The sequence below is a fragment of the Megalobrama amblycephala genome, linkage group LG12 (assembly GCF_018812025.1).
Source record: "Megalobrama amblycephala isolate DHTTF-2021 linkage group LG12, ASM1881202v1, whole genome shotgun sequence".
Taxonomy (NCBI): Eukaryota; Metazoa; Chordata; class Actinopteri; order Cypriniformes; family Xenocyprididae; genus Megalobrama; species Megalobrama amblycephala.
In genome coordinates, this window is record NC_063055.1 from 34,682,952 (window position 1) to 34,699,053 (window position 16,102).

A 16,102-nucleotide genomic window follows, 5' to 3' on the forward strand; every position below is an offset into this window, starting at 1 on the left:
ACATAAATATGCGATTTATCTATACAGCAGTGTATAATCCATACGCCTTAACTTAAAGTCTTAAATCGGTGTAAGGATGTTGTCAATAATCAATAAAGTGCTTTAATGATCTCTTCTCCTCCTCTCGTCGTCTCCTCCCCTCAGATGCGCTGCGCATCATCCAGCGCTCGCGCTCCCTCACTTCAGCACTCGCGTTTCTCAAGAGCGCGTCTTCTGTCCTTCTCCGCTCACCCGGACGCGTCATTGAACGCCAGCATCATTCTAGGTAGAGCGAGACGTACAGAGGCAAGAGGAGGAGAGGAATACGAACACTTCGCGTAGATAGAAGCCCGAGACAAGGTCGACTGAGTCTTACGATCCGTTTTGCGTGTCTCCAGACGCGGGCGCGTGTGTTTTGCGCTGTCTCCACGCGTCGGATTCCAGGGGTCTTAAATCTGGAGGCGAGGACCCGGGGATGAGCCTGCTGTCGAGGGGCTTCGGCATGTCGGGCTGGGGGCTCAGTGGGGTTCTGATGCTGCTCGCGCTCTGGAGGCCCGGTACCGCTTGTCCGGAGCCCTGCACGTGCACGGGCGTTCGGATCTCGTGCGTGGATGCGGAGCGCAGTATTGTGGCTTTTCCAATGCTGCAGTCCGAGGCAGAGATGGAGAACATCACAGACATGTAAGTCATACAGAAGATGCCAGGGGTCACTGAAGATGATGCATGTTGTGTCAACTCTTTAAAACAGACAGCCAATGAATTACAGAGTCGTTAACTTGCATAATTGTGCCTGATTTCTATGATTTATTTAGTTTGATTTATTGTACATGAATTACTGTGCCAAAGTAATTTCATAAGTACAAACCACATTATTATTGGCATTATATTCGCTTCAGTGCGAATGTTGACAGTTTTGCACAAATGTTTGCAAAAAATAATATGAATCTGATGTCATTGAAGACATTTTGATGGACTTCAGGTTAAGTTGCTGTAACAAATCACACCAGAGCATCATTTAATCAAGCGTCCATTACCCTGGATGACTGTTTTAGAGACAATGTTCTTGTTGCTGTTTACAGATACATTGCAAATCAAATCAGTTTCACATCCATTAATGAAAAAGATCTCAACTTATACCGCAGCCTCAGAAACTTGTGAGTACTAAAATGTGGAACCACTTTTATGGTCTTTTTATGCTGTCTGTGAGATGGAAATTTGTGAAATCAGTGTTTGTCTTATCCTACAGAACTGTAACAAACACACGGCTCACGTATATTTCGAGGCAGGCCTTTCAGAGCAACCTGAAACTACAATATCTGTGAGTGTTTTTGGTTTTGGAGGAGTTTTGGTTGTTTACAAATTTTCATTTTAGCATTATGAAATAATAATTTTACCTATTAAAACACATGATATTGTAGGAATTTAGTATATGTTTCGTTGTCACAGCTGATCATTGCCTCCTTTTACAGGAATCTCAAAGAGAACAATCTGTCGTATCTATCCTGGAGGACGTTTCATCACTTAAACATTTCATACCTGTGAGTCTCAGAATGTGTACTGAAGATATATTACAGTTACCATTTAGTGTACTTAAAGGGTCAGTTCACCCCAAAATGAAATTTCTGTCATTATTTAATCACCTGCATGTCCCATAAGACCTTTGTTCATCTTCAGACCACAAATTAAGCTATTTTTTATTAAGGTTTTTTTATCCCCTATAGAAAGCAACGTAATTACCGTCATTCAAGGTCCAGAAAGGTAGTAAAGACATGGTTAAAATAGTCGACATGACTGTAGTGGTTCAACCTTAATGTTATGAAGTGACGAGAATACTTTTTTGTGCGCAAAAACACAACAAAAATAACGACTTTATTCAACGAATTCATCTCTTCTCTGTCATTCTGCTAACGTTCGGCGTTCTGATGTAGAACCTGGAAGTGCTGAACGTAAACAACGTAGGAGAATGACACAGAAGAGAAGATATTGTTGAATAAAGTCATTATTTTTTGTTTTGTTTTTGCTCACACAAAGTATTCTCGTCGCATTTACTCACAAATTTCCTCAACATGGCGACAGAAGAGCTGTTTAAAAGTAATCCGTTACTTTACTAGTTACTTGGAAAAGTAATCTGATTACGTAACTCGCATTACTTATAATACGTTACCCATATCCATGCTATGAAATATGCTATGACCCTGGACCACAAAACCACTCATAAGGGTCAGTTTGTTTTAAATTGAGATTTATATGTCATCTGAAAGCTGAATAAATAAGCTTTACAATGATTTATGGTGGTTTGTTAGGATAGGACAATATGTGGCCGAGATACAACTATTTGAAAATCTGGAATCTGAGGGTGCAAAAAAATCTAAATATTGAGAAAATCCCCTTTAAAGTTGTCCAAATGAAGTCCTTAGCAATGCATATCCACTCACAAAAATAATTTTTTGATATATATATATATGATAGGAAATTTACAAAATATCTTCATGGAACATGATCTTTACTTAATATCCTAATGATTTTTTGCATAAAAGAAAAATCGATAATTTTGACCCATACAATGCATTGTTGGCAATTGCTACAAATATACCCGTGTGATTTATGACTGGTTTTGTGGTCCAGGGTCACATATACTGATTATGATGTAGTTCAACGAGGTTACATGTAGAGTTATTTGGGTTGAGTACTGCATGTTTCATGGCACTGTTATAATACACTTGTATGCATTTACCTGTTGCAGGTTGCTGGCAGGCAATCCTTTGCAGTGCTCATGTGAAAACGTGTGGTTGAAGCAGTGGAGAGGAGAGGAAGCCGAGGAGCTGCTGTGTGTGGAGGAGGGAGGAAAGAGGAGGGCTCTGTCTATGCTCACACTGCCTAACTGTGGTAAGAATTAGTTGATAAAGAAAAGGTATGGAAAACACAATCTAGACTTTACTTTTACAGGGGTCATATCATGAGCAATCAAATTTTCCTTCATCTTCTGAGTAAGATATACAGAAGGAGCTGTATGAAAATGTAATGTAACTTTTAGAACTCAAAACTTTAGGCCATTTATTGAAACAAGATTGCAAAAAAACATTCTGTACTTACCCAACTTTCTGATGTAAGACAGTCCCAGTGAGATAATATGAAGCTGGTTAGATTATTGTTAGACTGTGATTCCTAAACTAATGATAAATGCGTAATATAAGCAAAAGTTGGGTCAAGCCTCGTACTTTCTGGTGCTGAAGGATCCCAACGTTTGGAACGAGGGACTGAATTTTGTTTTTAACAAGGCCCCTGATCATTTCAGTGGTTACTGTTAATTTCACCATAGATTGTTTTGTGAACCTGTCATAATGTATTATTGACTGCAAGGATGGGACAGTTAAAAACTTTACTGGAATCAGCATTGACCCACAGCGCAGTGCTGTATCCTATTTCACATGCGAGAGTGTGTTTATATAGAATTATAAAAAGGAAGCGCAGCAAAAATGCTGTTGAAATTGAAGGATCAGAAAGAAAAAAAAGAAAAAACGATGAGGAAAAAATTTGATTGTGGCTGTTTTGGTGAAAAAAGTACATGAGCACACCTGAGGGGAAAAAATAAATAAATAATAATAATAATAATTAATATCTATGGATAATTTGCATAATAAACTGCTTTCAAATGTGTCTTTACCAGTGTTAGTTTAGTATTATTTTACATGCTATTTTAGTATTTATTAATAGTAATTCACTAATATTAAGTATTAGTAATTTTGTTATGTGCTTTTGTCATTTTCATAATGTTTTTATTCTATTTAGCTTAAATTTATTTTTAATAATTCAACTTTAACTTAATTTATTTCAGTTAGTTGCCACGGCAACATTTCTAAATATCATTTAAGTTTTTCTAATTTTTATATTCTATTGTATTTCAGCATTATTTAAATTACTGAAAATGATTTATAACAGTTTTAGTTTTACTTAACAACACCAACACTGGTCTTTATTACAAGGTTTCAAGAATTGAATGTCAACCAGATGTGTTTCTGTGACGAAGCCAGTTGATTAGAAAGAATTAACTAAGACAATCCACTATGGCCTGGATAACTCAGAATCAGTGTATTTTAAAGGAAACTTTCGGTTTCACTCATTTAATATTCAAGACTGAAGTTTAGGTTTGTTTGTTTGGTAAGATGTGATTTGTCCAGGCTGTAGTTTTATGGCTGCGGCTTGAGACGCGGATCATTATTGATCCAAAGATCAGCCTCCAGCCAGGCCTATTTTAAGCAATACCACAGCAGAAGGCCCTCGAGGGAGGAAGAGAGAGAGGGAGGAAAAGGGAAAAATAGAGACAGACGGGGGGATCCCCAGAATGCAAAAACACTGAGACATTTAGACTCTGCTGCGAGCGTCTGCTGGCCTGTGGCCAAGTGCTGCCTTTCTTTTCCATTTTTTGTGACATGAAAGAAAATAAGCTGCTCCACTGAATCGTTTTAACTTACCGTTGTTTTTGAAACACCTCGAGTGCCAAATGTACATGAGAGATTTTAGTGGAAGTGAAACTTGTTGCCGTTTAATCCCAAAAATTATTCACTTGCTCTTATGTCATTCCAAACCTGTATGACTGAACACAAAAGAAGACATTTTGAAAATGTCTCAGTGGTTTTTTGGTTTTCTTGAAAGTCAGTGTGGTCCAGTGATATTTTAGACCCCAGTATCTTTCATTGTATGGACAAAAACAACTGAAAACAACTTCAAAATGTCTTCTTTTGTGTTTCACAGAAAGTCACGGCGGTTTGGAATGACATGAGCATGAGTAAATGATGACAGAGTTTTCATTTTTGGGTGAATTGTTCTTTTAAGAGTAGGAGCTGTTATGGGAAAACTGTTTGTCTGGTCAGAACAGGCTGAAGGTGTGTGTTGTGTGGTGGATATTTACAAAAAAACTTCAAGCATAAAAAATAGCACGAGTCTTGAAATGATCGTAGTTGCGTGACCTGCAGTTTCCTGCGGCAGAAAGAGATAGCAGGGATGCGATGATAAGGATGTAACCTGCAGCAGCCCGGGAGCAGATGGAGATAGAGATCTGATTTGGCTGTCCATTCATGACAGAGACAGTCAGAGCTGTCTGCACTCTTTGGCCTCGAATTTAGTGGGAGCACCTAGCGGGTTAGAATGGCATTCCTGTGATGCAGATGGAAAAGTAAAAGTGATCTGATATCTGATAAATAAAATCAAATATTATACACTTCGGCGTCACTTTAAATCTACCCTGAAATCGCCTGTTAGAAAATAAGAAATAAAGTATATACAATTATAATATAACATAATATGCAGTAATATAATATTGAAAGATTCGGAATATACTTAAATACATCACAAAAATTGTTTTTGAGAATTGGTGAAATGTTTTCAAAAAGTTTTCATGTTAAACTACAGCTACAGGCTTAATTTTACTATGCAAAACAAAAAATGCATAAAGATACAAAAGATACGTGAGCTTTTATATCTTCACTTATTAATATTTCGCTGGTTCTCTCTTGTTTTAGCATGTGTTCATAATTTTTTTGTATGACAGATGGCCAAAAATTATGTCCGCACAATTTGGAATGTTTCATTGTGTTATCACAAATTGACTTAAAGTTCAAATACGCAACACGCTTACAAAACCTGTAAAAAAAAATTAACAATACTTGAATAAAGAGTGAAGATGACAAAAAAAAAAAAAAATGAGAGAATTTGAACATTTTTTAAATTCATGTGAATTTTAAAGCTGCAGTCCGTAATGTTTTTTGGTTAAAAATTATCCAAAATCAGTTTTCAAATCAAGTACATAACCAGCCAGTGTTCAAAACTCACCTTAGCCCGATTCACAACGGTAAGCTTGTAATAATGTTTTATAATAAAATCAGTACTGGTGGATTTCCGCGGGAAATTCGAGCATGCAGTCGTTCATCTTTGCGTCATTACGTCACATCTGTTTACATAAAGAACGAGTCCCAGCTAGTAGGCTATATGGCATATAATGATAATAATAATAATAATTTACAAGGTTTGACGTGATCCGAGCTAAGCGATCGTTAGATTTAATCACCATTGGCACCATTTCCTCAGATGGTCAGAACAAAAGTGGCAGACGTGTTACTTACTTGTTCAGATTATATTTTCCGGTGAAAATTCCTACTTTGGTCATACTTCCAAGACAACAATCTGTGATTTGAAGTACAGTATCCACACCGATGTGGTGACTGACAGCAAACATTAGATTCATCCGCGCTGAGTAGCCATGCCGATGTACAACCCACGTAAAGATGATCATTCTGCAAATAACTGCAATTGCAGGTTTCAAACAGAAATGGCGACAAAGAGGCAAAACTTACGGACTGCAGCTTTAATATTCATGTTAAAATTAATTAACTTTCTTACTCATTTATTTAAAGTGATTCAATTTAAAAAGCTAAAATATGAAATATACAGTGGAAGTATATATATAGTATTCAGACCCCCTTAAATTTTTCACTCTTGTGTTATATTGCAGCCATTTGCTAAAATCATTTAAGTTCTTTTTTTTTCCTCATTAATGTACACACAGCACCCCATATTGACAGAAAAACACAGAATTGTTGACATTTTTGCAGATTTATTAAAAAAGAAAAACTGAAATATCACATGGTCCTAAGTATTCAGACCCTTTGCTCAGTATTTAGTAGAAGCACCCTTTTGATCTAATACAGCCATGAGTCTTTTTGGGAAAGATGCAACAAGTTTTTCACACCTGGATTTGGGGATCCTCTGCCATTCCTCCTTGCAGATCCTCTCCAGTTCTGTCAGGTTGGATGGTAAACGTTGGTGGACAGCCATTTTTAGGTCTCTCCAGAGATGCTCAATTGGGTTTAAGTCAGGGCTCTGGCTGGGCCATTCAAGAACAGTCACGGAGTTGTTGTGAAGCCACTCCTTCGTTATTTTAGCTGTGTGCTTAGGGTCATTGTCTTGTCGGAAGGTAAACCTTCAGCCCAGTCTGAGGTCCTGAGCACTCTGGAGAAGGTTTTTGTCCAGGATATCCCTGTACTTGGCCGCATTCATCTTTCCCTCGATTGCAACCAGTCGTCCTGCAGCTGAAAAACACCCCCACAGCATGATGCTGCCACCACCATGCTTCACTGTTGGGACTGTATTGGACAGGTGATGAGCAGTGCCTGGTTTTCTCCACACATACCGCTTAGAATTAAGGCCAAAAAGTTCTATCTTGGTCTCATCAGACCAGAGAATCTTATTTCTCACCATCTTGGAGTCCTTCAGGTGTTTTTTAGCAAACTCCATGCGGGCTTTCATGTGTCTTGCACTGAGGAGAGGCTTCCGTCGGGCCACTCTGCCATAAAGCCCCGACTGGTGGAGGGCTGCAGTGATGGTTGACTTTCTACAACTTTCTCCCATCTCCCGACTGCATCTCTGGAGCTCAGCCACAGTGATCTTTGGGTTCTTCTTTACCTCTCTCACCAAGACTCTTCTCCCCCGATAGCTCAGTTTGGCTGGACGGCCAGCTCTAGAAAGGGTTCTGGTTGTCCCAAATGTCTTCCATTTAAGGATCATGGAGGCCACTGTGCTCTTAGGAACCTTAAGTGCAGCAGAAATTTTTTTGTAACCTTGGCCAGATCTGTGCCTTGCCACAATTCTGTCTCTGAGCTCTTCAGGCAGTTCCTTTGACCTCATGATTCTCATTTGCTCTGACATGCACTGTGAGCTGTAAGGTCTTATATAGACAGGTGTGTGGCTTTCCTAATCAAGTCCAATCAGTATAATCAAACACAGCTGGACTCAAATGAAGGTGTAGAGCCATCTCAAGGATGATCAGAAGAAATGGACAGCACCTGAGTTAAATCCAGATCCAGGAAGTGGAAATGGGTAGATTTAGATCCAGGGGTGGAGACGGGTAGATTTAGGGATATGTAAAGTGGGAGGAGTTGGATCTGGATCCAACCTCGCCCCCTGGATCTCGTGTTCTGCAGTGACCATCTCAGTTAAGTAGCCCTATATGAGGGAAATTTGAGCAGAAGTGAGTGGATTCAGACACAGATACAGATAATATTGTTCCGTTTGTATGTTGTTACATGTGTCATGCCCTGAATGGCAGACTACTGCCAATCTGCTGATTCAGACTGAAATGCATTTTGAAAAATCTGATTTCAAACCACATATGTTCTAAGGCAACCATACTGATTAACAATATGACATTTTTTACTTAAATACTTTATTGTTAATTAGTGTATAAACCTTGTGTTTTGTGGTGTGTGTTTTGTTTCTAGTCCTCCCCACTGTGACTCTCACTCCCACTAAAGTGACCATGAAGAAAGGGTTAAATGTGACGCTGATGTGCAACACCTCAGGAACGCCCACGCCTAGTCTCAACTGGAACACCTGCAAATTAAATTCAGCATACGAGGTAATACTGACCTTCATCTCTAAGTTGATTCAGTTGTAATTATCAGTGGTTGTTGCAGTTTCTTTTCATGTGAATTCTGCAAGGAGACTGTGGGATTGTGGGTAACTACACCATTTAAATTCACTATTTTCACTAGTTTGTTTGGTCTTGCCACAGCATTTTAAAATTGATTGTATTGCAAATATGAAAGTTATGCATTATGAAAGCCATTTCTTATGACATTTGCTTTAGATTTTTGCTGAGAGTTTTGCTTTGAGTAATTCTTTTAACACATATAATATATGATATACACATATATTTAACCCATATAATATATATGATAATATATGAAAGAGGGATTTTTTTGTTGATTTTAACATTTTTAGGCTTTGAATTATGGAATTGGGCAAAAACAATACACAAATACACACAAAAAAATTTTTTTCCACCATCGGTTAGCCAACCATGCTGAGAATTCTGGGCCGAGAACGGTTTGTAATCATGCCGAACCAAGCAGATCTGGAAATATAACCAAAATCATTCCTTACCGTTCTTATAAATGTTAGGCCCGACGGTGGAAAAGTGGCTAATGTATATTGCAATTTGCAAACCATTTTCTTAATGTGGCGTAACAGGATATTCACAAAAACAGCCATGTCCGAGCTATTGGTTAACATTATCCAATTGGTCATCTGCCTAAGTGACGCCAATGGAAAAGGAAAGTCATTTCAGAGGAAAAGCAAGTGATTACATTTTGATTAAATATAGTTTTCTTTGGAATAACATGCAACAATGAATTGTTCACAATAAGGCTAGGAATCTGTATTAAGACTGTAAATAGGGAGGAGTTCGATTGCATAGACTTTAAATAGAAATGACATTGACATTGTTGTAACTCACACCCCCAGCAAGAACGCTCAGGTCAGATGTTAGCGCTTAAGCTCTTGAATGTCTCTTCACTGGACAACGGATGCAAAATCACCTGCAGATCTGATAACATGGTGGGAGAGTCTGAGGCATCTGTGCATCTGGACATACTGTGTAAGTAATCAAGAGTAACACACAGCTGTAATACCAACATGTTTTATGAGAATTATTACACAAGTCTGGGATACTGGGATATTACATTTATACTTTTTATTATACACACTACCCAGGTTTTAATGTTTTTAACAGAATGCCCAGATAGCTACATTTATTTGATACAAAATACAAAAAAAGTTGTAATATTGTGAAATATTATTGCAGTTTTCTTTTTAAATATATTTTAAAATGTAATTTATTCCTGTGTTCAAAGCTGAATTTTCAGCATCATTACTTCAGTCTTCAGTGTCACATGATCCTTCAGAAATCATTCTAATATGCTGATTTGCTGCTCAAGAAACATTTCTTTTTTTATATGTTATTGTTGAAAACAATTGTGCCGCTTAATATTTTTGTAGATACTATGATGAATTTTCTCCCCCCAACCTATCAGTGTTTATTTGAAATCTTTTGTAACATTATACATTTCTTTACTGTAACTTTTGATCAATTTAATGGTGAATAATAATAGTAAAAGAAAAAAAAAATCTTACTAACCCCTAACTTTTGAACAGTAGTGTAAGTCCACATTAATTCAATGATTTGTTCGCCAGAATATCAGAATTTAGTTCGCAATTTTGTACCTTTAAGATTTCTGTATTAAAATGATCTTTGATATGATTGGCTAACCTTCATCAGTTTATAGATCACAATGTTGTTTATCGAGTTGTTGAATATGTGATATGTAAAAGCGGGTGATCTTATGTTAATGAGCTGGTTGTTACTGAGTGCGAGTACGATATTCCTTTTAATCCATTCATCATCAATTAGAGTTTTGGTTACACTTTATTTTGAGGTGTCATTGATACAGTGTATTTTAAGTACTGAGTAATATTAATTTACTACATGTGCTTATAGGGTTAGGGTTAGATTTAGGTTTAGTGTTAGTTGCATGTCATTATGCATAATTTATAATTATTATTTCTATAGTACATTGTAAAACCTAACAATCAAAATAATGAATTGCTTTGAGTAGGACAAACTTAAATGAATCAAATTAGTTCAGTCAAATTAACTTTTATGAGTATGAAGAAATCTCTTTTTCTTTTGAGTTCACAGAACTGATATATTTTAAGTAAACTGAACGGTTTCATTGTTTTGAGCTCTATGAACTTATTTCTTTTAATTTAGACTAACTTAAGTTGGACTGGGATTTCTATTTCCCAGCATGCTTTGCCCATGGCATTTGAAAGGGAGAGTAAATGCTAAAATTAAGTGTTATATAATGTTTTAATGTTTTGTTAATGTGTGTTTTTGGAGAGTTGCTATCATGGTGAATAAATGGTGCATGCAGCTTGGTTTGAGAGCAAGTATGTTAAATGTTTTATATTGCTGTACTCATTCAGCAAGTACTATACTATGCTATTGTTAACATGTTAGCAAATGAGCAAGTTAGCATTTTATGAATTAGCTTGTTATAGCTAGCTAAGTTTAAACTAATAAAAATATTCACATTGAGGTTGCATTGAAATTTTAAGTTAAATGTATGAATTAGTTTAGTCAAACATTTCAAGTTAAAGGGGCTATATGTAGGAATGACGTTTTTTTCTGCCAACTGTCAACCTATGATGTCGAATAACTATTGGATAAACTGGCAGCACATGGTTTCACACAGACCAAAACAAAGACAGACATTCCGACACGGAACACACATTTCAAAGTAGAATGTCTGGCTGTAACATTGTTTTTCTGAGAAACAAGTAGGTGAACTTAGCATGTTTCATAAATATCTGCAAACATATTAGGGTATTTTTATGCTTTATTAAAATGAAAATCTTACATAGAGCCCCTTTAAGAACAATTAAAATGTATGAGTACGAAATAAAAATCTGTAAATTCTGCTTACTTAAACTGAATTTCTTAACTTCTCAACTGATTGTCTCAAATTTTTTGAGTTTTGCCAACTTATTCATGTTTACAGTAAATGTGTTACGAGGACGCTGGAAAATAAAGTGTTACCTGATTCTTTAATCATCAAATAATACATTTTAATAAGACTAAACCTGTAAAGCTACCATAAATAATTAAGTATTTAAGTTATTTATGTTTGTTTACGCTTGTCTTGTCCATTTATTTGGGATGCCAGTTCCACCTGTAATCAGCAAGCTGATGGATGCTGTCTCAGACCACCATTGGTGCATTCCCTTCAGCGTGTCGGGCAACCCAGAGCCCAAACTGAGCTGGCTATTAGAAGACAAACCCGTAGAAGAGGGCAGCTTTATCCATACCATGATCCACGATTATTCAGAGGGTGAATACCATGGTTGCTTACAGCTGGACAGTCCCACACACATCAACAATGGAAAGTACACGCTGCTGGCCAGTAATGCATACGGAGAGGACAGCAAGGCAGTATCCGCTCATTTCATGCATGAGCCATGGAACGGTGAGTTGAAATTAGCATGCAGCCAAATCAAAACCGTTTCAGTGAATGTGACTCAGAACTTGCCTTTTTTTCTTTTTCATGTTTATTCATCAGAATCAGTTACTGATCCACAGTATTATGGTGAGTCTTGTTTAAGAACTTAGAATTGAATTATGCAATATTATGAATGAAAAAAGTCATAGTTCACCCCAAAATGTAGATTTTGACATAATTTATTCACACTCACATCATTTCAAACCCATATGGGTTCCACACAAGAAAGTCATATGGGTTTAGATCAACTGTTGACAGTTTTCATTTTTGGGTGAACTATTGCTTTTTTTAGGCATTAATTACATATTACATGTATTAATTATAATGTTATTAAGTTTTTATTACAATAATTTTTATATATATAAAAAATGACAATTCATAATCATTCTTACATTTTCTTCTTCTCTTTGTCTTCTTGTGTGTGAGATCCCACAACAGGTATGAACAAAAGACACAGGAACATGCACATTATAGATGATAGATTTATAATTTAAGATGCACATTTATCTTAGTGTTTTTTCTCTTCCAAACAGATGACACTCCTCTTGGACCGCCTGAGGACAAAGTTGCTGTGAGCAAAATTTAATTATTCTTCATAATTTCTGTTGACCTTTTACTGCATCAAAATCAAAAACCAAGTCTGTGTGTTACATTGATTTTATTACGAGTATGATTTTACAAACGATGCAAAGTGGAGTGCCTAAAACCCCTTAACAATGTTAAAATCATTGTAACACACCCTCAAGTGGCTTTTAGACTTTTGTTTTAAATGGCAGCAATAGCAATATGATAATTGACACTTATTTTTAATAAATGGCTACTTTTATTAATATGAATATTTGGAATAAACCATTAGGCTGTTAAAGGGATAGTTCACCCAAAAATGAAAATGATCCCATGATTTACTCACCCTCAAGCCATCCTAGGTATGTATGACTATCTTCTTTCAGACCAACACAATTGGAGTTATATTAAAAAATATCCTGGCTCTTCCAAGCTTTATGATTGTAGTGAGATTTTGAAGCCCAAAAAAGTGCATCTTATCCGTCCGTCATAAAAGTAATTCATACAGCTCCAGGGGGTTAATAAAGGCCTTCTGAAGCGAAGTGTTGGGTTTTTGTAAGAAAAATATCCATATTTAAAACTTTATAAACTATAATATCTAGCTTTCAGTAATGGCTGTACACGAGTCTAGTTCTGGTGGACGAGTGACCTCAGATGCGTGACCGGTGTTTTGTCTTGCTCTATCCTCTGCGCTTGTTCATCAATACGTCTTACGTCGGGTTAGAGGTCACTCTTCCGCCGGAAGTAGACTCGCTTATGGCCATCTGCCAGAAGCTAGTTATTATAGTTTATAAAGTTTTAAATATGGATATTTTTCGTAAAAAAAACAAAAAAACATTGCTTTACTTCAGAAGGCCTTTATTAACCTTCTGGAGCCATGTGGATTACTTTTATGATGGATGGATGCATTTTTTTGGGCTCCAAAATCTCATGACCCTTAACTCCCATTATAAAGCTTAGAAGAGCCAGTATATTTTTTAATATATCTCCGATTGTGTTCGTCTGAAGAAAGTCATATATACCTAGGATGGCTTGAGGGTGAGTAAATCATTGGATAATTTTCATTTTTGGGTGATCTATCCCCTTAAGCTTGCCACATTAATATGTGATGTATGTTTATAGTCATTTTACAACAGCTTTAAATACATTTCAGCCAATCAGAATTAGTCTAAACCATTTTTTTTTTTTTAAATAAGTACACTTTTATAAATTTCATCAAATGACAGTGTTAGGGCATCAATGCAACCTGGAATTAAATAGATTAAGCCAACTGTGATGTATGTTTGTGACCTAAGATGCCCAATCAGTTTTTAGCATAGTAAACTCGTATAAGAGAAATTGTCAAAATCTCATCCTCATGGAGAGCAAGTTTTTTTACCCACTGAAGCTTTGAATGCACTGACTGCTCTTTGAAGACTCTTCATTCTGCCCGTAGGTGTACGTGGTCGTGGGAATTGCAGCAATCACATTCACAGGCTTCATCTTGATGCTTGTCATTCTGAAGTTTGGACGCAACTCAAAGTTTGGAATAAAAGGTAAGCACCTCTCAGCTCTATGCGCGGCTCTGCCAAACCTTCATTAAGGACTGTAGCTTTGGAAAGACATATTGTTCTGGGCGGAACAAGTGGGTTTCCTTTGGGAAAATTGAAAAAGAGGAATGCTCAAGGAAGGCTGTGCTTCGACTCTTTAATGAGCTCTAATAATTACTAATACACGCTTAACCTATTATAACATTTGTTTCTGATGGAGTATATTAAAGAGGACCTATAATGCTTTTTTAACATTTTCTGTTGCTGTTTTAACATAAAAAAGGTCTGCAAAGTTCCAAAGCACAAAGTCCCTCCAGCGGGAGTTATTCTCTATATCATTGCGCATTGTTTCTGAACTCCCTGAAACGCCTCCATTGTAGTCTTGAGTTTACTTCCAGGAACAAACACGTCACAATATTCTTTATTTAAATAATTCCCGGCCAATGCTAAAGCAAATTAAAGGGGCGAGGCTTGGTTGAGTTGCATTAGTCCCAAACACGCTCGAAGCGGTTGACCAATCACAACACACTGGTCCAGCCGACCAATCAGAGCACACTGTGCTCTTCAGAAGGAGGGGCTTCATAGAGACAGGAACTAAACAGAGTGTTACTGACAGACTGGGAAGAGAGGAGATGCAACAATGTAAAATAAGTGAAAAATAAGATGTTTATTTTGAACATTGAAGCATGTAAACCTATTCTAGTAGAGGCCAAAAACAAAATCAAGACTATGTAAAATGGTTTAATAGGTCCTCTTTAAAGTGCACACTAATATATTAAAGTTTGCTTGAATAATCTTTGCTGACTGTTAGATGACTACTAGATACTAAAGAGTTTTCTTGCATTCTTGTCTCTGCCAATGGTTTGTGCCTGAACATGACTCCTCTTAGGGAATAAATGTCTGCATTGTGTTGTGGAGGGGTGATTATTTTTCTTATGTTTGTTAGAAGATACGTTTTCTTAAGAAAATAGTGTGAAAGTGCAGATGTTGCTGCCGCGATGCTAGTGTGGTTGACAGAGCATTGCTACAGTATATGGTGGTTAAGGTGCTCTGAGTAGTTTCTATTTCATTGTTATGTGGTTGTTAGGGTATTTTGGGTGGTTGCTAGGTGGTTACCTGGTATGATATTCTTGATATTCTGATTGCTATGCCTTGGGTCCTCCAATATAAATAAGCGATTTTTTGCTGATTTTATCATCAGAAATTGTAGGTTTGATCACTAAAAGTAATTGCACACCTCTTATCAACAAATTGCATAGTTTATTTTTGTCTGTAAAAAACAACACATGAAGAATTACACAACAAAGTTTCATACTAAGAAGACACTTTAAAACGAAGAGGCTTTCTTTTGGGCAGTGCGGTAAATCCACCCATTGCAAAAGTATGGAACTTTTTTGGAACCTTTCTGTTGGGGTACCTAGCACAGTAGTCCAGTACCTAAAGGGCTGAGCTACACTCACTGCAGGACGTTGATTGGTTGACAGAGAATTGTCACTTGCGCGTGCTACAAGGGCAATGACAACACAAGAGGCGCCATTTTTTAAATATACAGTTGAAACACAAAACCATTGCAACACAGTGGGCCCTATCATACACCTGGCACAATGCGACAAGTTTTTTTTGGCTAGTTCAGCCCGACGCAGATATCATTTTTTTCACGTCCAGCACTCATGCCCATCTGTTCGCCAATGGCTGTGCTGGTCTGAAAACGAGGTGCGTTCAGGTCCGTTGTTGGCGCTTTGCTATTTTAAGGCAACTGAAAATGACTGCACCATTGACCAACTGAGACCTGGTCTAAAGTCAATGGCGCATTACATTTTTTAATTTAAAGGGCGTTTTACTAATATGCGCCTATAGACGGGTACACAACATGCGTACACTTTGCTTGTTACACAGCAGCAGCACACAAACATTTTAAATATTAAAAATTACAGGATTCGTCTCTTGAGAAGCGTTCTGTCTTTCCGCTTGCAAATACTGCAGTGTAAATAGCGAATCCCCCATGCTGCAAGCACAACTGGCTTTTAAAGGGAATGGGAGATTGGTTTACTGCAATTATTTATTTAAATTATTCATTAAGAGACTAGGTACAACCCTTTTGGACCATGTGCCTGGTGCGGCGACCATTTTTTCCATCGT

General features: G+C 37.1%; 1 protein-coding gene across 3 annotated transcripts in view; it reads left to right on the top strand.

Annotated features, from left to right (window-relative positions):
• Nucleotides 1-16,102, top strand: part of ntrk2a (neurotrophic tyrosine kinase, receptor, type 2a) — a 66,769-nt gene that overhangs the window by 1,760 nt on the left and 48,907 nt on the right. The window contains exons 3-14 of one of the 3 annotated variants that reach the window (XM_048210829.1): nt 145-660; nt 1,059-1,133; nt 1,226-1,297; nt 1,449-1,517; nt 2,723-2,865; nt 8,253-8,389; nt 9,277-9,409; nt 11,538-11,837; nt 11,931-11,957; nt 12,297-12,303; nt 12,399-12,441; nt 13,870-13,969. In XM_048210829.1, the coding sequence (XP_048066786.1) occupies nt 455-660; nt 1,059-1,133; nt 1,226-1,297; nt 1,449-1,517; nt 2,723-2,865; nt 8,253-8,389; nt 9,277-9,409; nt 11,538-11,837; nt 11,931-11,957; nt 12,297-12,303; nt 12,399-12,441; nt 13,870-13,969 (1,312 nt within the window). In that variant the 5' untranslated portion in view covers nt 145-454. Of the gene's footprint in view, nt 1-144; nt 661-1,058; nt 1,134-1,225; nt 1,298-1,448; nt 1,518-2,722; nt 2,866-8,252; nt 8,390-9,276; nt 9,410-11,537; nt 11,838-11,930; nt 11,958-12,296; nt 12,309-12,398; nt 12,442-13,869; nt 13,970-16,102 lie in introns of all 3 variants that reach the window. The other 2 variants (XM_048210828.1, XM_048210830.1) reach the window with 2 other exon arrangements.